Source organism: Parasteatoda tepidariorum, chromosome 4 (genome assembly GCF_982258835.1).
Source record: "Parasteatoda tepidariorum strain Cologne lab strain chromosome 4, Ptep-v5.0, whole genome shotgun sequence".
NCBI classification, from domain to species: Eukaryota; Metazoa; Arthropoda; class Arachnida; order Araneae; family Theridiidae; genus Parasteatoda; species Parasteatoda tepidariorum.
In genome coordinates, this window is record NC_141758.1 from 99,607,265 (window position 1) to 99,630,758 (window position 23,494).

At 29.4% G+C, this 23,494-nt stretch overlaps 1 protein-coding gene across 3 annotated transcripts in view; it reads left to right on the plus strand.

Annotated features, from left to right (window-relative positions):
• LOC107450011 (uncharacterized) overlaps positions 1 to 22,953 on the plus strand; it is a 34,799-nt gene extending 11,846 nt beyond the window's left edge. For all 3 annotated transcript variants that reach the window (XM_087161807.1, XM_087161808.1, XM_087161809.1), the window contains 11 exons: positions 3,385 to 5,335; positions 7,002 to 7,053; positions 8,252 to 8,345; positions 9,718 to 9,970; positions 11,349 to 11,428; positions 12,590 to 12,774; positions 14,307 to 14,418; positions 15,235 to 15,513; positions 16,676 to 16,819; positions 20,638 to 20,721; positions 22,437 to 22,953. In XM_087161807.1, coding sequence (XP_087017933.1) covers positions 3,385 to 5,335; positions 7,002 to 7,053; positions 8,252 to 8,345; positions 9,718 to 9,970; positions 11,349 to 11,428; positions 12,590 to 12,774; positions 14,307 to 14,418; positions 15,235 to 15,513; positions 16,676 to 16,819; positions 20,638 to 20,718 — 3,231 coding nt within the window. In that variant the 3' untranslated portion in view covers positions 20,719 to 20,721; positions 22,437 to 22,953. The remainder of the gene's footprint in view (positions 1 to 3,384; positions 5,336 to 7,001; positions 7,054 to 8,251; positions 8,346 to 9,717; positions 9,971 to 11,348; positions 11,429 to 12,589; positions 12,775 to 14,306; positions 14,419 to 15,234; positions 15,514 to 16,675; positions 16,820 to 20,637; positions 20,722 to 22,436) is intronic.
• The last annotated feature ends 541 nt before the right edge of the window (positions 22,954 to 23,494 follow it).

A 23,494-nucleotide genomic window follows, 5' to 3' on the forward strand; every position in this document is an offset into this window, starting at 1 on the left:
CCCCCAATTTCATGGTGTTCCAAATATCTGAATTAGTAACAAAATCCCCACTTACAGTCATATTTGATTAAAATATAAAATGTTTTTATCATGTTCTTTAAAAATTATGGTGTTCTTTCAAAAAATGAAAGAAAAAACATCATTTCTAGAGCGAATTATCTTTTAAACTTCTGTTTTTGTTATTATTTCTTGTTTTTATTTTATTAATTTAAAATTTTAGCTAAAGGCAAGCCAGTCATTGGCGAATTTTTTTATTCCGAAATGAGAACAGAAAAATCAGGAGTATTTCTTTCCTTTCTGATGAGCAAGAAAAGTATATTTAGAATATAATTCTGCAGAAAAGAAAAAAAAATTATTTACTCAGCTATTATATTGCTTCAACTCTTTCTTTACTCTGTTTTTTTTTTTTTTAATTTAAAATCAATAAATATGAAGTTGTAGAGTATAGCAATTTTGGTTATACCTATCATTTTAATTAATATTATTATAATACTTTTTAAATTTATCATTCTGCTTTTGTCGGAGAAAATAGTAACTTCGTTAAGTTATGAAAAGTACATGGAATTAGTCATGAAAAGTCATGAATTTGAAAATCTAGAATGTAGCAGATACCCTGTATTTATTCCCGGTTTTTCACAAATGAATAATTTATATTCCGATAAATATTTCTCGGAGCTAAGCTGTTTTGAAATTTAAATTGTGTTACTTACGCAAAATCTCGTTAACGAGAAATTTTTTCTGCCCTATATCTGCACCCCCACTTTTTCTTCCCAAGTTCTCATTCACGCACGACAACAACTTTTTTTTACTCAGATTTGTTTGATAAAAACAATTTCCACAATTCCAAAAAAAAAATTCCTTTGTAACTTCAGCTAGAATAAATGAACCACTGAGGCAAACATAAAAGTATAAAATTGATAATATAAAATTGAATTCTGAAATGGCAAACATTTAAAAAAAAAAAGATTGTTTGGTGTACGAAATTGTGTTTTTTCTCAGTTTTATTTTAACCTATAGTTTTATGAGTAACAATTTTGTTTCAAATTCTGATTTGTATCAGAACTATTTAATTAATGTGATATATTTGCCTCCTCTTTTTTTTTTTATTTGACTACAATTAAATGAAATAAATTTGAATGTAATACGACATGAAAATATGAATCGCGATTTCAGTAATCACTTTTTAACGTGCCCTATATTTTAATACTCATACGTGCTCTTGATTTCTCAAATTTTTTAAACTCCATATATTTTTTTTAACTCTCTAAATTGCTTTGGGGGTGGGCAGCTATGGGGCCATAGTTGTTGTAAAATAGACCCTGATAGCTGCGGGCTCTCTGAACATAATTGTAGACAATTTGCACCCACACATGGTGTCTGTTTTCCCTAGTAGAAATAGAATCTTCATGCAGAACAATTCCTCATTTTACAAGATCGTGTTAGAGGAGTTGTGAAGGCATATTTCCAATTAAAATGACCGTTTGACCTTTCACATTTGGGACAATCATACAAAGGAGGATCAAACACCATTGCAACTCATGGCCACTGCTTGGACATTTGATACAACAAGTAAGCGATACATGTTTTGGAGGAAGCTGTTATTGATCATAATGTTTTGGCTCTAAAAATAACCAATTTTAAATTCGTTGTTCAAAGAATGCATGGTTTTCTTTTTTACTTTAACATAATGCATTATTTACTTTTATTATTGTTATTTAACTTAATTTAGTAAATTGTACTGCATGTAAAGTATTATGAATTCCCTGAAAATCTACTTTTTGTTGTATTTTTGCTAATAATATAGTGGACGCTCAATATAATGAACTCTGTTGTTCCAACGAAAGTGCATGCTATACTGCAGCAGTTATATCATGAGTACACAAGCAAATATTTACTTAAATGTAGAGCAAATATTTACTTAAAATTCCATAAATATTGCTCTTATATTGACAAAAACGTTATTCCTTCATACGTTTCCTTCAAAATTTTTAATATCTGTTAAGGCATATGACGTAGACATGTGATTTTTCAATATTTTTTAAGTAGTGCTTTCAGTACCTTTTTGTGTAATAATGCATTAATATACTAAAATGTGCAATTTCAGTTATTTTTCATTCTGATTGGGTCACATGTCTGCACATGACATTACATTGATTTGTTGTAGAAAGCCATTTCTGCTAAATAACATCTGTACAGAGAACTGCTAAGTCTAAGGCTAGACAAAAGCAAGAAGAATGTGAATTTCAATTCCAAAATAAACCACCTTCACAGAAAGTGCGAATACAGTTTTTACACGAGAAAAAAACAGGCGATTGATGTATTTATTGAACCTTTGAAATTTTTTTCCCAAAGGTTATAAATAAGACTCTGGACTCCACACGAGGATACAATCTACACTAAATCTTATTAATGAAAGATACTCATCATTTCAGCATCTATCAATATGGATTATGCATAGGACCATGTAGGATTAGATAGGTGGTCAATCTTTGTTCATTCATAGAGAATGTTTGGTGAGCTGTAATATTTAAAGTAATAGGGTAGATCATTTCCTTGAGAATCATTTTTAGTGGAAAAATGCGTAAAAATTGTGTGAAATTCTAGAAACAAAATTTTTGTCACTGCATTGGAATGGATGGTTGCATTTGTGGAACAAGAATTTACTCCTTATAATAGAATGCTCGGGACCATCTAGAATTGGATTAAAAATAGGTGGTCCCTCTTAGGATTAGATAAAAATATATCTAAATATTTTCATAATAATAATTTTTTGGTTAATATATTCACAGCTGATATTCACCACTGTAAGAAGCTTTTTTTTCTCTCTTTATAATACTAGGATTCCCCTAAAAGAAGCTGAATCATTTAGGGTTCCATAACCAAAAAAGTTGGGAACTCATGATCGAAAGAATGTTCTAGTCAGTTATAATAAATTATGATTTATTCAGGATTGCCACTCGACAGGGAAAGATAGGGAAAACCTGGAAAATACAGGGAATTTAAAAAGCACCTAAAATAAGAGGGAATTTTGTTTCTTATTTTCGTCCTTTAAAAAATGGTAACCACTCAAAGTGCAATATATGGGATATTTAAGAATGATATTTCAGCTATATTAAACTATTTCATTTACTATAGCATTATTCGTTTCAAGTATGTTCTGTTCCTTTTTTCCTTAAGTTTAATAAGCAATTATAACTAGTATAGTTAGCTCATACAGGAGCTCATATAAGAGCACAGCGATTGTGTTTTTCCTCTTAATATATTGTGTATAATATGTACGGGGAAAACACGGAATTTTTTTCTTCCAGATTTGAGTAGCAACCCTGTTATTTAACATGAATATTATTGTTTATTGGTTCTGATGTGCTTAATTTTCTTATTCAGTGTTCCAACTGTGCCCAGTATGAATTTGTTTGTAGTGGTTGTACACGTGGCCATGTTCCTGTCTATGATAGAATTACTTCAAGACCTTCCATACGTTATGATGATCATCACTCTTATGAAATGTACAACTCCAATCTTCCTGCTGTTATTTCTTCAAATAGATCAGGCAGTCCTTCTAACATGGTGCAAGCTTCTAAGGCCAATACAACTGGTCCTGTGGTTCGTAGAAGGGAAGAATTTGCTGACGATCGAAATATTCCCATTAGATATGCTGAAAACTCTCCAGAAAGATTTCAAATTAGGCGAAAAGACTCGTTTTTTAACAGCCTCAGAGTAATTTATGACTTGAAAGAATGGGTCTCGTGTTTGGTAATGGGTACGAATCGAAGGAGGCCAAAGAAGAAGGTAGTTTTTGAAGACAAGAAATCTGTTGCTAGTTTTTATTTCGCTCGAGGTAGCCGAGACTCCCAATCGATTACCGGTGAAAGATTATCTTCCTTTGCAGAATACGCCTCCATAAATGTTGCGAAATCTTCCAACCAAATTAAGAAATCCAATGTCGGGAATGGTAGTTCAACTCAGTTTCGCAAAAGTAGGAAAAAGAGACCAGCCCCACTACCTCCTATTCCAGAAAAAAATTTTCATTCATTAAAAAATAATTATCTTAGAAATGAGGTTATTTCGGAAAATAGAAACGGAATCACTACGAAGCCCTCCAAATCTGCTGGTGTCATAACTCAGTCTGTTCATATCAAGAGGAAGCACAAAAAGAGAAAGGCACCTTCACCACCACTCGGTGAAAGTTCTTCGATTCTTTCTGGAATTGGCTCAGTTCTGAGTCTGATTGAACATGCTAAAGTGTCTCAGGACAACCTGAAGCGAACCCAAAAAGACCATAGGCCGAAAAACAAACAGAAGAATGAAAAAGTACCGAAATATCCCGCAAATACTGCCTCCAAAATGAATAAGAAAAGATTCGTACCTCGTAACTATAATCAAAAATCTGCAACAGACTCGGACAGTGAGCATTCAGGGCAGGTTTCGAGTAGTTTATCCTCAGCCGACGAGAGCGATGAGATCGTAAGATACAACAAAACAAGAGCTAAGAAAGGTTCAGTGCAACGAAGCTCTAGTTTCATAAAATACGCAGGCACTGAAGATGATGTTTGTGTAAAAATATCCATACAGAAGACGCAAACGAACGTTGTCACGGTTGAAGAACTACCGACGTCGAGTACTGTACATTATACCATAGAAGAATCTTCATCGTCAGATCTGTCTGAAGAGGAGCCCGAGATAGTTGCCCCAAAAGCATATGCTGTCAAAGCTCAGCAAGAATCCAAGTTTAATTCTTCCGACAGCTCTTTCGATGAAGTGAATGACGGATCGAAAAGAACAATATTCGAAGAATTACAGCTTAAGTCTCCAGAAAAAAACTCTGTGAAGGAATTTATTCAGGCTTTCAACATGCTTGCTGATAAAGGAAGTACAAGTTACGTCAAACCGATATCCAATGGTCATACCGCAAATTTTGGAATTACAGATCAGAATATTTCCGATTATAAAAACTCCACTTCCAAAACATCACAGTCAGTTCCAACAAAGTGGGAATATCAGAATAATAATAATAAAATTAACAACTTCTCTTATTCGGCTAATCAGATATTACTTCCCATTGAGGAGGAATCATTAAACGAATTGCCAGAGCCTGGTTCTAGTGGTATAATCTCTAAGAGTTCTAAAGGAAGAAGTAAAGCATCAATGGAGAATGGCTCTTTGGATTTAAATCAGAACAAAGCCTCAAAAAAGAACTTCAAAGTGGAAGAAAATTCGCATGGGAAAAGTCTGGGGAAGAAACTTCCTGCTAAACTAGAAAAGAAAAAGTCTTCTCAAGCATCTGCTGTGGCCTTAACATCTTTGTTGTCTGGTGGGACAAATGACATAAGTGAAGGTTTGTTGGTTATTTTTATCATTATATTCTTATTCTTATAATCTTGCCTTCTGAAACTCTTTGAAAAAAAAAAAACAATTCTCCTTTCTCTAAATTCAACCTTTTATTCAAAATTCTAAATTTTTTCATACATAATTTTCTTTTTCTCTTACGTACATAAGTGAATTTTATTATTTTATGTAAGCATTGCTGATACCAAGGTGCGTAGCGTTTTTTTAAAAGTACTTAAAGGTGCTTATTTTCGTTTTTCAAAAGCCCTTAAAGCTGCTTTTTTTCCATAAGTGTTTTTAAAAAGTGCTTAAGTCATATTTTTCTTTACCATGTTGATTTTCGCCACAAATTATGCAAAAAGACGCTGTCCTATTCAACGTTTTCACTATTAATTCAAGCCCAATCTATTTCGGCGTACTGTCGGTCTGCAGTGTATGAAAACACCATTTGTTTTACATGTTTGATGAAATACTTGCGAGTCCGCACTTGCGTATACTGAGCTGTATTCAGTGGTAAGGATTTTTGACTCTTGTGTGCAACCCTGCGGCATTTTGCAAGAGATTCTCAATTTCAGACTTCATTTTCCGCCCTCTGTAATAGAATCGAAAAATCTCTCGAATTTTTGCTGATTACGGGGACCAACTAAACATTGTCAATTTTTTACCTCTATTGGCGATAGAAAATTTCCTTTCTCTTGTTAATTTTATCATTTGTGACCCGCCATCGTCTTCGTCACTGTAAATAAAACCGGTTAAAACCATCAATTGTCAAAAACTTGCCAACCCTGTCTAATTATGATATTTTTCAAAGTGCTTAAAAATATTTTTGAGTGCTTGAAAAGTGCTTATTTTTTTGTTGAAAAATTTGGTTGCGCACCCTGTGATACTCTTCCTCACCCTTGTCAGCAAAAATAAATAAGTCACAAATCCCTTCCTTTCGTTAAGTGCTTATGTAATATATTCTTTTACAACCTTCAAATTGAACACATATATAAAAATGATATAATACTTCATTAAGTGCAATAAGCAATTTAGAGTTTAAATGCCATGATCAGAAAACAGGTGTCAAATAATTTTTCTTATATCTTTGCAAATTTTGGCCTTTATTAGTCATTTTAAATCAGGGCTAAAAATAGCTGATGAGCCTAATTTAAAACCAGGTGAGCTTGTTTTAAAAAGGTGATGAATCTGACCTTTAAATGTTAGCTAAAGTTCATTTATTATCATCTAACCCACAAATTTGAAGCCAGCTAAATCTAAAACTGCTTTCTTAAATTTAATTTTTGGTTACAGGTTTTAGTCATATTGTATCGTAATGACTCAACTTCTGAGGGGGAAAAATTATAACTTGTTCATAGAATAAATCTAACTTTGTTGTTTCTAACATGTTTGGAAAAAAATAAAAACAAGTTATAAATTGTGAAATTTTTTCCTTTATGACCCATTTTTATTCCCTTTTTTGAAACTATTTTTTTTTAATAAATGTTAAAGTATAGTTTTTAGTAAACTTTAAAATTTTTAATGCACATGTTTTTAATAAATGTTTTTTTTAGTTATTTTTTTAAAAAGAAACAAATGTATGATAAAAATTTCCATTTTTATATTCAATAAACTTTTAGTTTCCTAAATTTGAGTAGGATTGTTTAAAATTCTATTCAAACAATTCTCTATTTCAGGAGATACTACAGATTCTCTAAAATCCTCCCAACAATTAGATAGACCAATCATGTGAGTATTTGAAATTGTGCTGCATTACTGTATTGTGTTGTTATTGTTGTGAAATCTTCTTATCATGTACAATGTCTTTAGAATTTTTATCTATTTGACATAAAATTACTTGATTTCCTGATCGCCAGTTAAAAAATTATGCAGTCATTCAAAACTGACAGAGGGTGTTGGAAATCTTATTATTTGTTTATTACTGGATAAATTATGCTAAATATCACAGTCATGCTATTTGCCATGTAATTGAAAAAACAATTTAAATGTTTTATGATGGAATTTTTAAACAGAGCGATTATTTTTTCCTCTTTATTCTGTAAATGCTAAGATAGAATTTCAAAAAATTTTAAAATGTTATTTTTGAAATTTTTTTTTTTGCAATGCGTATTTTACTGTATGAAAATGTAAATTTTGAACTTTTTGTCGCTTATGATGTTTTGTTTTTATTACTCAGCAGTTTTTCAGTCAATCTTTAAAAAAAAAAAAATTCTAGATTAAGGAAAAAAGATAATAAATAAGAATTTTAAAATCATTTTTTTTTTCAGAAATGCCTTAGAAATCACAAATTATTATTATTTTTCTTTTTGCTTTGCAGTGAAGCTTATATTCTTAGTTTGTGACATTCTTTTTTTTTTTTCTTTTTTTTAAAAAGTTTTTAATTTAATCATGTAATTTTTTGTCTTAAATGTTAAATTTTTAGAAATAATTATTAAGAAATTTTTTTTAATACAATGTATTTTTCTCTAATTAATATAACCTCAATAATTTTTAACTCATGTTCTACAATTACAATAAAATATTTGCATTACTTCCTGGTCTTACATATTTCATCCTATTTCTTGCAACAATGCACAAAATATTTTTTTTTCGATCAATCTACTCTACATTTAAAGTTCTAGCTAAAAATTCAATTTTATTTTAATATATACCCTTAATAATTAAATTTCAGCGAGTGTTGTTTTTCTATAGAAAATTATTGTTAGCTAACACTAGAAACAGTACAAAAAACAATTTATTTTTCCCCTTAACTGTGTGTGTGTCTGTAAATATATATATATATATATATATATATATATATATATATATATATATATATATATATATATATATATATATATATATATATATATATATATATATATATATATGTATATTATTATTATTATTAATAATTTTTTTAAATTTATTTTTATTTAAAATTTAGGGTTGGTCTTCATATTGAAAATAAGTCTTCTCATCGTGGTCCTTTGCCTTTATTGGTGACACCATCAATGTCTTTACGAAAATTGAAAAAACAAGTAATCATATAATTTTTTTCTCTCTCTTTAATAGGGGTATTATTGTAATATTATTTGTTAGCAATAATGATACCTGTAACACTAATTAAAAACTAAGTATGTTAAAACGCAAACATCTTTATTGAACTGAACTTCAATTCACAAACTGGGCGTTTATTGACTGGTGTCGCCGAAACAAAATGAGGAATAAAAATGCTCCAGATGTCTCATGATGTCTCCCTTTTTCGAAAAAAGTAAATTCTAAAATAAAAACATGAATAAAAAATTAATTCAATAAGAAGTATGTAAAAGTTTCAAGTTCATAATAAAAGACATGCAAAAGAGTCACCAGTTCAATCTATCAGATGGATGGAAAATTCATTTTTAATGTGTTTTCACAGCGTAAGAATGTGAAGGGGGCGGCGTGGTTTCTCACCGACCTGCGCCAAAACCTGTCTTAAACAGTGACTCCACACCCCTATTTGAAATAGTTATACCGCGTTACCATAGTCACCACCATGGATTCAGATGAATGGCTTGGGGAATTCTTACTTTAGATAAACTATAAAAGCATTAGGTATTGATATCTATGAGCCACATTTTTAAATCATTTGTAAAGAATACCTTAGCACATCAAATAATAAAGGCTGTAAACAAATTAAAGCCAAAAGTAAAGGCTTCTTAGCAATTGCTTCTAACCGTTTGTGATCCGTCTCTATAGCTACTAGCTAGTGGTAAATATAGTCATTAAATTTTTTTACACACGTGTAACATAGCCAGAGCTTCTTTTTCGATTTTGCGGGTACCTCTGTTGAGTGCTTTCATGGAATAAGCAACTGGTCGGCCCTCCTGAAAAGGTTCAACTTCAGTAGAGTTAGAACTTACATTGGCAGCAACTGGTTTATTTACATCATAATGTTTAACGTCTTTTGCAATGTTTCTTTCAAATGTAAGAAGGCATTTTCTTGATCAGATGACCATTCCAGAGTAACATTTTTCTAAGGAAGTCTATGCAAAAGTTCTGAAATAGTTTAATTATGAGAAATGAACTTCTAAACCAACTTCTAATGAACCAATAAATCTTTGTATTTCAACGACACGAGTTGGAGTTTTCAATAGCTTTAGTTTTGTGTCGATCAATTTCAATACCTTCAAAACTAAAAATATGTATTAAAAATTTGCCTGGAAAAAAACTTAAACTTTAGCTTTTTTTAAGCATATTTAGACATACTCTGTGATCTGACAATCTGTGCATAACTTTTTCCCTTAGAGTGGTTAATTCGTTTTCTGTATTTGCCCACCTAAAAATATCATTCATTAAACATTCAATGTTACCTAGACCAATCAAAATCGATTTTTTTAAAATTATTTTTTGTAATGATTTTTATTTCAGGTTGAATCAGAATACAGTTTTCCTAGACTGCAACAGTGCTGGATTTTTGGTGAATCATTTGCTGTGCAGGATGATGCTTCTCTTGCTAGTTATGGTGTCACAAAACCAGGTTGCTCTGTTCTTTTATATGTTATGTCCAAGGAATCTTTGCCTTCACGTTACAAACAAAATTCTGCTGGTAGAATCAATACCAAGCTTCATATGAAAACACCTAAGGAAGTTGAGAATGGGTTATTAGATGACAAAAAGAAAGGTAAAATATATATTTGTTTTATTTTACTGCTTTTCTAACATTATGGTAATCATGTATAATTAAATATACAAAAGTTTTCTCAGAAGTAAATTATTATATGATTTCTACACTTGTAATGTTTAACAAATCCAAGATAATTGAATTTGTTATTTGAATTGTTTTTAAATCAAATCATTAAAAGATGATTGAAAGCTTTTTTACTAGGACAAATCTGAATAACATAAGATTTTTCGCCGCATTTAAAATATTTAAAATCTCTCATTTCCTACTTTTAAAGTTTTAAGAATTAATGCAATTAGTGGAAGGTCTTTCAGGTAAAAAATATTATGTTTAAAAATTTCATTGAGTTCTTTTCTTTATTAAATTAAGTGAATAAAAGGGAGATAGAAATTTAGAAATGATGGAACCCACATGAAAAATACCTAAGGAAATTGAAAATGGGTTACAAGCTGAGAAAAAGAAGGGTAAAATGTATTATTTATTTTACTGCTTTTCCAACATAATGGTAACCATGTATCAATAAATATACAGTTGCTGGACAAATTATCAGACTCACTGTAGTTTTTTAATAATTACATATTTTGCACGAGTTTATTTTCAATACTTATATATTTAAACACGCACGCAATGGGTTTTCATTCAAGAGATTTTTTATTTGTTTCCTATTTGTATTTATTTTTAATGTATTGCATTACTATGTTAAACAATTGATATACAAACGTAAACAAGTGCAAACAGGTTTCAGTCGTGTGCATCAGTTGCGGACGTGCTTCTGTGATTTTATGCTCCATGTTTATTTGTTTCTCAGTTTTATACTTTGTAGTTATTTGTTTATTTTTTGTGCAGTGTTTAAATAATCAATTAGAGCATTTTCAGCAAGGGCAAAAAATGGGAACTTTCACCATGTGAAAAAGCTGAAATATTTACAAACGCTAAAATATTTACAAATGCTAAAATATTTACAAACTGCGAAATATCACAAAAATTGAAGGTTTCAGAAGCTAGCATTAGCTGCGTAAAGAAGAAAATTTGGTCAATGGACGAATTGAGGTCAAAACTAAAGAAAAGATGTGACAGAATCTTATAGTGTGTTTAATAATTTTTCAAGGGACTGTATAAAAAGAATCAGTTATTCTTTTTTTTTTTTAAGTTGAATTGTTAGATATATTTCATGATTTTAATGTTTTAAAATTCCTAAATTCTATGTTAGGTCTGATAATTTTTAGATTAATCTATTAAATGAGCTGTAATTCAGTGTTTTACCTTTTTTAAGACTTAAACAAAATTTACAGCCACATTTTATTATTAATGATATAAAGTGTTGATTTTTATCCTGTATAAAGATTCAACTTGTTTGATGAATGTCATAATCTTTTAGGTGATATTGAGCATTTTTATCTAAAGGATTCTCGTAAAGAAGAAGAAGCAAATCAGCTGAAAACTTTGAGTCAAAATAAGGTGAGATGTATATATTTTTCACCATGTTTTCATTGTATTGAATGTAAAAGAATAATACTTTAAGAATTTTTAGATTTATATTTTTCACATATATAAAGTTGTAACAGTCAACTTAAAGAAAGAAATTTAAGAAAGATATCTTCTGATTTTGTGTTATTTTAAAGAAAAAAGTTTGTAGCTTGGGATATGAGACATTTAGCATAAGTCAAGTGATTATAATTTATTGATTAGTAGAGAAGTTTATTAAACATACTTTTAAGACTTCTCTTCATTAGTTTTATTCGGTGCCTATAGCGCGAAACCTACAATTGTGACAGAAATTGGCTTATTCTCGGTCAGGTTTGGATTATTATATTACTAACAAACTATTTTGTTTAAACAAATATGCTGCTGACAAACTTCACACAAAAAAAAAAATTGAGAGTATAAAATTACATCGATTCTGCTATGGGAACTACAGGACCCAGGATATTTAAATTTACGAGACTTTTTTTTAAAACTGTTTTCAAACTTTGCACTTAGCACACTTGACTTAATGTTCTTCAATTGCAGCATTCTATTATTTTAAATTCATCCTTACGTATTCTGTTTCTTGCATTAATATTTTCTTATTGTTCATATTTTTTTAGTAGCAGAATTATTTTTTTATTGTCTATATTTTTAAGTTTAATTGAGCCTACTTAACTGTTGAAGCCTTTTTTCGTGATCGAGAATTTAACATCCCAGAGGACGAATCTGAACTTATTATTTTTTTTACATTCTCACAAAAAATTTTTGCGTATTTGATGCACATAAACGGAATTGCTGAAACAGTATGCTAATATTTTAAAATCCTTCTGCAAATTATAAAAAAAAGTAGCTCAGGTTTAGTTAAAATGTAGATCGAGTAAAAATGAAATATAAATGTAGCAATCAATTTACCTTTTAGTGTATTTGTAAAATCAAACTTTTTTCTCGTAAGTGTAGATATTCCGGTTTGTAAAATCTCAAAACAGATATTTTAAAAGGCAGCAGTTTCATGATAAACTATATTGTTTCTTGCAAAATGAATCCTAATAATGAAGCACCTTTTTCTTTTTGTTAAAAAAGGAAGACAAATGAAATAACATGACTAAAAGTTTTTACAGTTTTTTTAAAGTATTTAATTGTAATCATTTTTAGAAATCTGAATTTCACAAAGCTTGGGAAGCAGATTTTGAGAAAAAGAATGACTACCGCACACTCGTTGCATTAGATGATGTCGACCTGGTTTCGAATGTGGAGTCCTTTGAATGCCCAATCTGTATGATGAATGTGGCAAATGGTGAAGGCGTTATTCTTCAAGACTGTTTGCATAGCTTTTGCAAGTATGACAACTCTCATTTTTAACATTAATAGCAAATTAATGTGATTCATGTCAGTAGTTTTTAACAGGGGTGCAGAATCTATCCGATCGCATGTACAAAGTTCGGAGAAAATTCAGGCAGCCGTAGAAAATTTTTTGGTATAACTATAAATAAAAAATCATTGCTTTAAACAACTTGAGACTGGCTCTGAGTTTTCTTTTTTAACAAAAATAATTTAGACTGCTAGACTTACTGACTATGGATGGTTGACTGAATGCAAACAATAACAAGCTTCTTAAAACTGGAATAAATTTAGAGAATTTCCGGTGTATTCTTCCTTTTGACTGAATATAAACTATAACAAACTTCTTAAAACTGAAATAAATTTAGAGAATTTCCGGTGTATTCCTCCGTTTGACTGAATGTAAACTATAACAAGCTTCTTAAAACTGGAATAAATTAAGAGAACTTCCAGTGTATTCCTCCGTTTGACTGAATGTAAACTATAACAAGCCTCTTAAAACTGGAATAAATTTGGAGAACTTCCGGTGTATTCCTCCTTTTAGATTTTGCTTACAATGCGATGTGTGAACAAGCTTAATATTCTAGGAAGTTTTATTTTTGTGTTTAAATGTAGGGTTAATTTTGCAATTCATTTAAGTTTTCTGTAATTTAATAATTCTAACAGGCTCTGAGCCTAAAACAAATTTAAGAAAATTAATATCACAGCTTAAAATTTTTTTAAAGATTTGCCATTATATTTATCTTTTATTTGACTATATTTGTGTAAAGAGCCATGATGGCTCAGGGCTCATTGTAATTATTGCACTCTTATGTGCAACTCTGCTGCATTTTGCAAGATATTCTCAATTTCAGGCTTCATTTGAAATGGAATCGAAAAATTTCTCGCTCATTTTATGGTAGCTAATATAATCAAGAAAAGAGTTCTTTGTCAGAAATGAATTGTTTTATCATGATCATGTAAAGTCATTGAAAATTATTTTGCGTTTTGTTAGTGTATATAGTGCTTAAAAATATTTTTTGAGTGCTTAAGAAGTACTTAAAAGGTGCTTATTTTTTGTTAAAATGTTTGGCTGCGCACCCTGTCCAGAATATCCCATTTTCTTATGAATACAATTAAAAATTGATTTGAAGAACTTTTGATCCAACATCTTTTATTTTAATTAAAATTTGATTGTTCTAAATTTAGAAACCAATTATATACATGGTTAAAAAATTCAACCTTTTTAGGAAATAATTCTTTCTATGAAAAGGAAAGCCAGTTAAAAACATTATTTACATTTTCATGAATTTAGGAATGCTGTGCTTATTTATTATGAGCATTAATAAAACTTGTTGGTTGGTTATTCGTCTGTATTTATTGGTTATCAGCTTTTTATTGGAAGATTTGTAAAAATTGATCTACAATAAGTAATAATAATTAAAAAGTCATTATTTGCTAATATTATTCTTTTAGATTTTGCAAATATGTGTTGCTAATTTTTATAAGAAAATACAATTGTGAAACAAATTTGTTTTTCTATCTTTTATAGAGAATGCCTTGCTGGTTCAATACAGTATTCAGATACAGCTCAAATAAAATGTCCCTTTCGAAATGATGAGTACTCCTGTGAAAGTCATCTTCAGGAACGAGAAATTAAATGTGTCAGTAAAATGTTATTTATCACTCTCTTAAATTTATTATTTAATGAGCATTACTGTGGAATTTCATGAAATAGTTAGATTAACAGAGATGATGATGATTGTGCTCCGAGAAATTCCGTATTTCCTGATTTTGGACTAAACCCTTCCCAGGGCAGAAAGCAAAAAAGATGGATGTAAACGAACTAAGTTTTGTCTTCGGCAGACGATTCTTCCATTATTCATCCGAAATTAATTTTCTGCGTTCAGCAGTATAGGCTAAATACCAAGTATTTGTATGTTGCATTTCTAATTTAGAAGCAGCGATTGCTGTTTATTTTTGAAAATGTAATTTTTTTAATTATAATTTTACAGTGTTGAGCATAATCTTGTATTTATTTACAATTTAAAAACTCATTGAAAAAGTGTTTTGCAATAACCGGACCCTATTTGCACAAATTCATAAAAGCGGACCGTGGTTGAAAGAATGTGAGTAATTTTTCCACAATTTCACGAAAAACGGACCCTTCACAAAATGTCTGGACAGACCCCTGCTTATACTTAATAGATTTTTTTTTTACATAAAAAAATTCTCAAGTTTACGTTTTAAAGTATGAACTTCTCTGTGGCTCTACATTTAGTCTAAATTTAAACAGTTGAAATAGATGCCGTTCTAAAGCTTTTTCAAAATCTTTATACAGAAACGTTGAGATCTTGTGAAATTTTCATTAAAGGTAAAGAGTTTGGTGTTAGCCCAAATTTTTTATCCAACTATTTTTTTGTAAAATTTTTGTTCAGTTGTCGATTATTTTACATAGTTTATATTGTACTATTTTTTAGTTGGTCACACCAGAAATATATGAGAAACACCTTCAGAGAAGTATGGCTCTGGCTGAAAGTCAAGCCCTTGATAGTTTTCACTGCAAAACACCTGACTGCCCTGGTTGGTGCCTTTTTGAAGACAATGTCAACACATTTGTTTGTCCTGTTTGCAAAAAGACAAATTGTCTGACATGTGCTGCCATACATGAAGGTAGAAACTGTAAGCAATATCAGGACTTTGTTGCTTTTAGCTGTGATACTAATGAGGAAGCAAAGAAAACTAAAGAATATTTACAGGTATTTTAACACTGAAAATTTATGATTTTTATTTTATTATTTTTTTATTTTATAGCAATTGTTGAACGGCCAACCTAATTTTTGGGTTTACGACTACTAATGTTCAATGCTGTAGCCTTGTAATTTTTAATCCAATTCAGAAGACAAGGGAATAACTGGATCAAGTATTGGGAGGCATTTGCCTTCCATGGGTACAAGTCTTCCGTCTTTCGAAAATGTCCGCGGACGGAAGTAAGACGGAAACAAGACTGACTCGAAGACGTAAATCGGAAATTTTTTTATTCTGTCCTTAAAAATATTTTTTGAGTCTACGTTATTGGTCTACTTTCTTATGTCCTGTTGTTATTTTATCAAAAGACAGATGAATAAATATTTTTTGTACAGTATTTAAACTTGATGTATTATGGTAAAGCTTTCTTTGATAGTTTGCATATGTCGAGGGGGTATTGTGTATGTTAGGTATTTCAGTCAAAAAATTTTCAGTCTTGACCTTTTTTCCAACTTGCACCCATGTTTCCTTCGTGGAGGACTTTTTGATTGAACTAACCCGCATTTGCATTACATGGAGAGGAAAACCTTCCACGGTTAGCCTGACAGCAAGGAGACTCTAACCGATGATCCGTCCACCAATGAGGATTTGCATTACATAGGGTGGACAACCGCGAAAACCTCCCACGGTTAGCCTGATGGCTAAGGGACTTTAACCTATGATCCGTCTACCACTGAGGATTTGTGTTACATAGAGAGGAGAACCACGAAAACTTTATTTAATTTTATATTATATTGTAAAATTTGTAAGTTTTTTAAAATTAAATCAGAAACTTTTTGGCTAATTTTTTTATTGTAATTTTGCTGTTATTTTTGCAACATTTTAATTCTATATTCAAAATATTATGCAAAGTTTGTAACTCTGATATTAATGAGGTTTTTTAAGTTAGCCTCATTGGTAAATTATTAGACAATATTAAAAATACACTAACTTCTAAATCTAATTCCAAGCTGAGTGGAATATTTTTTTTTTTTTTTTTAAATTTTAAAACAAATTTTGCAAAATTGATAAATTTAGTTTTCAAATTGCATTAACCCAACTTTCTAAAGGGTTTTTGTACCTAAATTCAAGTTTATTGAAATGATAATTTAATGATTTTTCTATTTAAATTAGAATATGGTGCAAAGTGGAGAAGCGATGGAATGTCCTCAGTGTCAAGTTATTCTCATGAAGAAATGGGGCTGTGATTGGTTGAAATGCTCAATGTGTCACACTGAAGTTTGCTGGGTGACTAAAGGTCCTCGCTGGGGTCCGGGGGTCAGTATATTTATTTTTATAATTCATCCTAAAAATTTTGATATTTATTGATGATGCAAAAGTTCATTTAAAGCTTGTCTTAACTTGTGTAATTAAACTTAGCTTGTGTAATTAAACAGTCTTTTCTCTCATTACTTATGTGCACAATGAAAAAATGTAATGACCAAAATAACCTTTTATCTAATGATTGAAATTGTTATGATTTGAGGATTTATATTTTTTGTAGTTTGAATAATTAGTGCAGATTCTCTAAAAATTTAGTTATTTTTATTTATTTATGTTATTTTTACATTTTTACGTATGGTCGCGTCTTTGGAACCACTTTAGCAAAAAAAAATTTTTTTTATATATATTTTTAATCAATGTAAAGTTTTAAACTAAATAGTTAAATATTTCCTCTGCCACAATTTAAGAAAAATTTGTATACTAAGTTTTCATAAGTTTCATTTTCTTTAAAAAAAATAACTTTACTATTTTTATTTGCTAGAAACTATTTTGCCATTTTTTTTTGTTTTAAAAATCAAAAGTCCTTTTTCTTTTTTTTAACTTCCTTTGCTTGCCACCTTGTGATCGAAAAATACTGCTAGATTCTATATGAATCTCAACATTTTTTTAAATTTTGAAATGGAGTTCTCTTTTCCGTTCTTTCCATCATTCTTAATTCATATTTTTTAGAATATTCTTTTTTTCAGCATCTCATGAGTTCTGAATTGATTTATTGTTGTCTGTATACCGTTTTTACTTTCAGCATATTTTATATTTGAAATATCATTCTCAACTGTGAAGAATTTTCTCAATAAAATGACTTCTGCATTTTACCCTTCCTCTTCACTAGAAGCAGATTTTCTCGAAATTATTTATAAATTTATTTCTAAATTATGTTTCCTTAAAACAGAGATGTACGACCTATTTCTTCCGAAATACTGATAGAAACTGAGAAATAAGAAGCTTGTAGAAGCTAAAAATAACCAATACAATTATTTTGAAATGAGTACCATAAAACTAATTAAAATTTAAGCAAATTTAATTTAATATTCTTCTGCAAAGTTATTTTTTTAAGGTATTAATTTTCATGTTATTTATGTTAGATTTATGTATAATTTTATAATCTATATATCATTTTATTTAGTAGTTGGTATGTGTATTATGTCATGAGATTAAAAAATAAACATAAGCAACAAGAAATTCAAAATTAAGATAATTTATGTATTTGGCATTTTGTATGGTGAACTTCTTATTGCAATTTTTTTTCTAAAATAAATTTTGTTTCATTAGTTTCATATAATTTAATTTTTGTGTTAATAGTAATAGTAGTTGCCAAGCCACTTCAATTACGAAGCGCTTATATTGTTTTTCTGCTTGCATGGCAGTATTCATATTTAACAGCATTCGATTTAAAAAATTGATAGGCTGTTTCTAATTAGGAATCGAGTGTGTGATTTTTAGCAGTGTTTATGTTAAGTAAATGAAGTGTTATTTTAAATTGTATTGATAAAATTTAAATTAATATTTTAAAAGTTATGTAATTATAAAATTATTTTTCGCTGTACTCTTTTTCTTAAAATACTACTTATTTTAACTAAGGAAATTCATGAAATTTATTTCTAATTTATACTTTTTAGTTTTCATTTATTTATAATCAAGTTGAAAAATTAAATAGTTAATCGATAAGAAATTTTAATGTTTTTTTTAAGGAAAAAGTTTCTTCTAATTTTTACGCATAATAAATTATACTTTTCTAATTTATTTTTTGTAATTTATACTTTTTAGTTTTCATTTATTTATAATAAAGTTGAAAAATTATATAGTTAATCAATAAGAAAATTTAATGTTTTTTTTTAAGGAAAAAGTTTCTTCTAATTTTTACGCATGGGTTGGAAGAAACTTATTTCTTCTAGGACAGTTTTTTATCTCAATGTTTTCTTTACCCCTATGGAAGAAACTTGCCCTCTTTGCCTTCTATAGTTGCCAATTTTATTTGCAGTAGAAAAATGTAAATCATATTAAATTTGCTATTTCCTCTAGAAGGTGTTTTTTTCCTATGTTTTCTTTTTTCTCAGTTCTTTACCCCTATGGAAGAAACTTGCAATCTTTGCCCAAAATTATATATTTGCTAATTGTATTTGATGTAGGAAATGTAAATCATGATATATTTGATATTCAATTGTGTAAATGGAGTTGCAAATGCATACTAAACGGTGTAGTCATTGTGTAAAATAGATTTTTCTTTTTTATTATTACTTTCTACACTGACTGGTGAGCATGGGTGCCACTCTTCAGTCGTGAGAAAATCAGTGGACTAATAAATTTTACCAATAAAATCAAATTTTCTTTTTTGTTCATTAAAAATGTAAATTTTTTTTGATTAAAATAAAAATTATTATGTCATATCCTAATGAAAACATATGATATGGTAGTGATGTCATTACTTTTATTTATGTTCTTTTTGTCAGCTTCACTAAATCTTATTCTTAAAGTCTTGACAAATGGGATTGATTGAACTTCATCTACTTGTGTAATTGAATTTGTACTATTGCTGAATTTAAATCTGCTTGAGTTTGCTTACCCCACAATAACCTATTGTCATGCTGGCCAAATTTAAATCAAGAATATTTTTTTAAAAAAGAAAGAAATTATTGTGCTAGAACAGAAAATAAGTAATGGTGAAGTGAAAAATAGAGATATGAATGGTTTCAGGTTGTTCAGTAATAGTTTTAAAAAAAATATACAAGGTTAGCTCTTATTTTCGTTTTGTTTGCTAAAAAAACATAAAATAAAGAGAAAAAAATTTGAAAAAATAATCAAATGATTAGTTTAATATGTAGACTATTATTATTATCAAGGAAAGATAAATTTTGGTGTCAGTGAGCTATGAATTTCTAAAAGTTTGGTAAACAATGCTAGACAGTATTATTTGGTCAAAAAATAAGTTCAGTCTCGAAATTTTTATAGAGTGGCACCCCTGCTGGTGAGTGTAACACACTATGGTATTGTTGTGTGTAGATACACTTAAAGTATCAGAAGGTTTACAGGTTAAACATTAAGATTTTATTAACCACATCACAAACACATACGCTACGGTAAAATAATAAAATTATAGAGAGATAGGACTGAACGTCCGTTTGCAATGAGTTTTAGCAGAGAAAGATGCTGTGTTCGGTTCGGATCTCACCAGAGAAATGAATTAGCCATACCTTTAATGTGCAATGATTGGCTAGATTTAATTTGAGAAATTATATTATTGGATTAGAATTTTGATAGACAGTAGATTTTAGTTTCTGTTCCCAATTTTGGGTTTCAGTTTCAAATTAAAAGTTTCACTTCGTGAAAATTGTGATTGACGCATAAAGAAAAGGAAAAATAGTTATGGGTCACCACAACACTATTAATTACGCTAGCAAAAATACAACAAAGCACCTGCTGATTTATTTTTCATCTCAAGTTTTATTTTTAAAAAGTAATCAAACTGATTGTCGAGACTCTTTCTTTTTTAAAAAAAACTTATCCAAACTTGTTTCTAATAAAAATTAAAAAGCTAATTTGAGAGAACACCTCCAAGAACTTTAAGGACCTTATATTTTCAAGTTTTGATGCTTGTATGTTAGATTAAGCTGAATTTTTACGGTAATTATCTTTGTCAGACTGCCTTAAGATATCAAGCAATGGGATATGAAGATAGTGCTTTAGATTTGTTTTGTTAATTCTGCTACCTACAAATCTTTTATTTGTGGGTAGAATTTATTTCTGTAAAGTATTCTGTTATTATTTTTATTCTGTATTCCTGTATCTGTGTAAAGCATTTTTATTATAATAAATAGGGAAAAGGAGATACGAGTGGAGGTTGCAAATGTATGGTAAATGGTGTCAGGTGTCATCCAAAATGCAGCTACTGTCATTAAAAGGTATGCATAAATTTCATTTTACAGTAAGGTTATGTTAAGTAAAGTTCATTTAACGTTTTTTTTCTTTCTTTGTTAAGATTTAATTAAATGTTGTGAAATATGTATTGTCAGTGTTGCCCCTCCACAGGGAAAACGGGTAAACCTGGTAAATACAGGGGTTTTAAAAATAACCTAATATCATAGGGAGAATACAGGGAATTTTGAGTTTCTCTTTAGAAAGTGGGAAACTACAGAGAATTTTGTTTCTTATTTTTACCTTTTAAAAAATTGTGACCACTCAATGTGCAATCTATGGGATATTTAAGGAAGATATTTCAGCTATATTAAACTAGTTCATTAATTATAGCATTATTTGTTTTTTTGGAGGCAGTGAGCTGTAGATTTCCGAAAATTCTGGTAAACAACTCTAGATTGCGTTAATTGGTAAAAAAAAAAGTATCAATAAAATCAGTCTTGAAATATTTTTAGAGAGGCGTCAATGATTGTAGAAGTTGAAACACGCACTAAAAAAAAAGTACTGATTATTATTGAATTGTTAATTTTTTCCTTGAGCTCTTTCTGACCTTGTCAGAACTAAGGATTCATTTTTCTCCTCAAGTAAAGTAAGAATGCGAATGAAAAGTAAAAATTACAAATAAGAAGATAAGATTAATAATTTAAGATTAGTACAACTTCTCTGCTATCACGGTATAGAAATTCTTTTCATTGTTTAAGTACATAATAGGAATGTAGTGTTTTAAAAAATTAATTTTTTATTATATCAACTTTGAAGGAGTTTCATAATTGTGTGCAGATTTTGATTTGAGCCAGATTTTGATAGATTCCAGAGATGTGGCAAAAATAACAATAAAAAACTATAACTTAACCACCAAAAGACTCATCATTGCATATTGTACCTGTATCTTAAGGCAGGATTCTTTAAATCTCTAGAAACTGGTATAACTTGCACCAGTTTTCTTATTTTAGTAAAATGTGATCTGTTTTAATCAAAAAGCTGTTACGCTATTTTCCATTCCATAAAATTTAAAAATGTTCTAACTGATGGCTTGAAGTTTCAAATCTTTTTTATTTTTAAAGCAGTGTTTATTAAGAGAATGTACGTTTTCTTATGTTACATGTGCTTCTTAAACTGTGAATTTGAGCCACTATGGCTCGAAAATAGATCATTCACCTTCTAATGAAGTGAACCGGGTTTGAATCCCAGTTGATACGAATTCTGCATCTGGCTTGCACCGACCACAGTACTGATGTGAAATATCCTCAGTTGCAGACGGACCATGGGAGGTTCTTGTGATCTTCCTTACCATTTAAAGCAAATGCGGGTTAGTTCCATCAAAAAAGTTCTCTACGAAGGCAAATTTCTCCCAATACTCGATCCAGGAGTTACCTTGTCTTCTGGATTGGGTTCAAAATGACAAGGCTACGTAGTTGAACGTTAGTAGTCGTAAACCCGAAAATTGGGTCGGCTGTTCAATGACTGTTATGAAATATAAAATAAAAAACTGAGATTTTGACATGTGATATAAAGCTTATGTCTATTCGCGCAATTGAGCCAGAATGAAAGGCTTTAACCTTTTAAAGGAGTAATCATGGTCATTTATTCTTTTGACTCTAACTTTTTTTGAACTTCTTTTCATTTTCTATTTTAAAGTATTTGATTTAAAATGATGTATTGAATTGCTTATAGTTAAGTAATGAACTGTTTTCTTTTTCAGGAATTAATGCTAGCAAGATTTTCAACCTGCGTTTGTACATTCACTAAAGAAATGCGTATTTTTTTGTATCTTTAAAAAATCACTTATTTTAATTCATTAACTGAATTTCTTTAGCCGTGTTCCTTGAATTTATGAGACAATATTTCACTTTACAAACACACAGGATGCCTTATTAGCAATGAGAGACAAACTTTAAAGGATGCCATGCTCAGGGTATCCGCGCGCCTGGAAAGTCATGAAAAATCATGGAAAGTCATGAATTTTGGTATTGAACAACATTTGTCATGAAATGTCATAATTTTTACTATTTTTTAAAAATAATCATGGAAAGTCATGGATTTAGATCTCCGAAAAATCTAATTTTTAAAATGGAATCTCCCTCCCCCTAATTTCATCCTGTTCCAAATATCTGAATTTCTAACAAAATCACCACTCAGTCATATTTTATTTGAATATAAAATGATTTTATCATGTTCTTTAAAAATTATGGTGTTCTTTCAAAAAATGAAAGAAAAAATATCATTTCTAGAGCAAATTATCCCTTAAACTCTCTTCTGCGACTTAAGAGTTTTTATTATTATTTTATTTTTTTAATTTTATAAATTTAAAATTCTAGTTGAAGCAAACCAGTTATTGGCGAATTTTTTTTTATTCCGGACTGAGCAGAAATCGGGAGTATTTCTTTCTTTTCTGATGAACAAGAAAAGTATCTTTAGAATATAATTCTGCAGAAAATTTTTTTTTTTTTTGCTTTTGTATTTTTTTCAGCTATTTCATTGTTTCAACTCTTTCCTTACTCTGTTTTTTAAGTTTAAAATCTCTAAATATGAAGATGAAGAGTATAATAGTTTTGGTTATGCCTATTTCGAATAATGTTATTATAATGCTTTTTTTAATTTATTGTTGCGTTTTTATTGGAGAAAATAGCAACTTCGTTAAGTCACAAAAAAATTCTTGGAATTAGTCATGGAAAATCATGAAAAGTCATGAATTTGAAAATCTAAAATGTAGCAGATGCCCTGCATACTGCGAAAAAAGTTTTCCTCGCAAATTCTCTT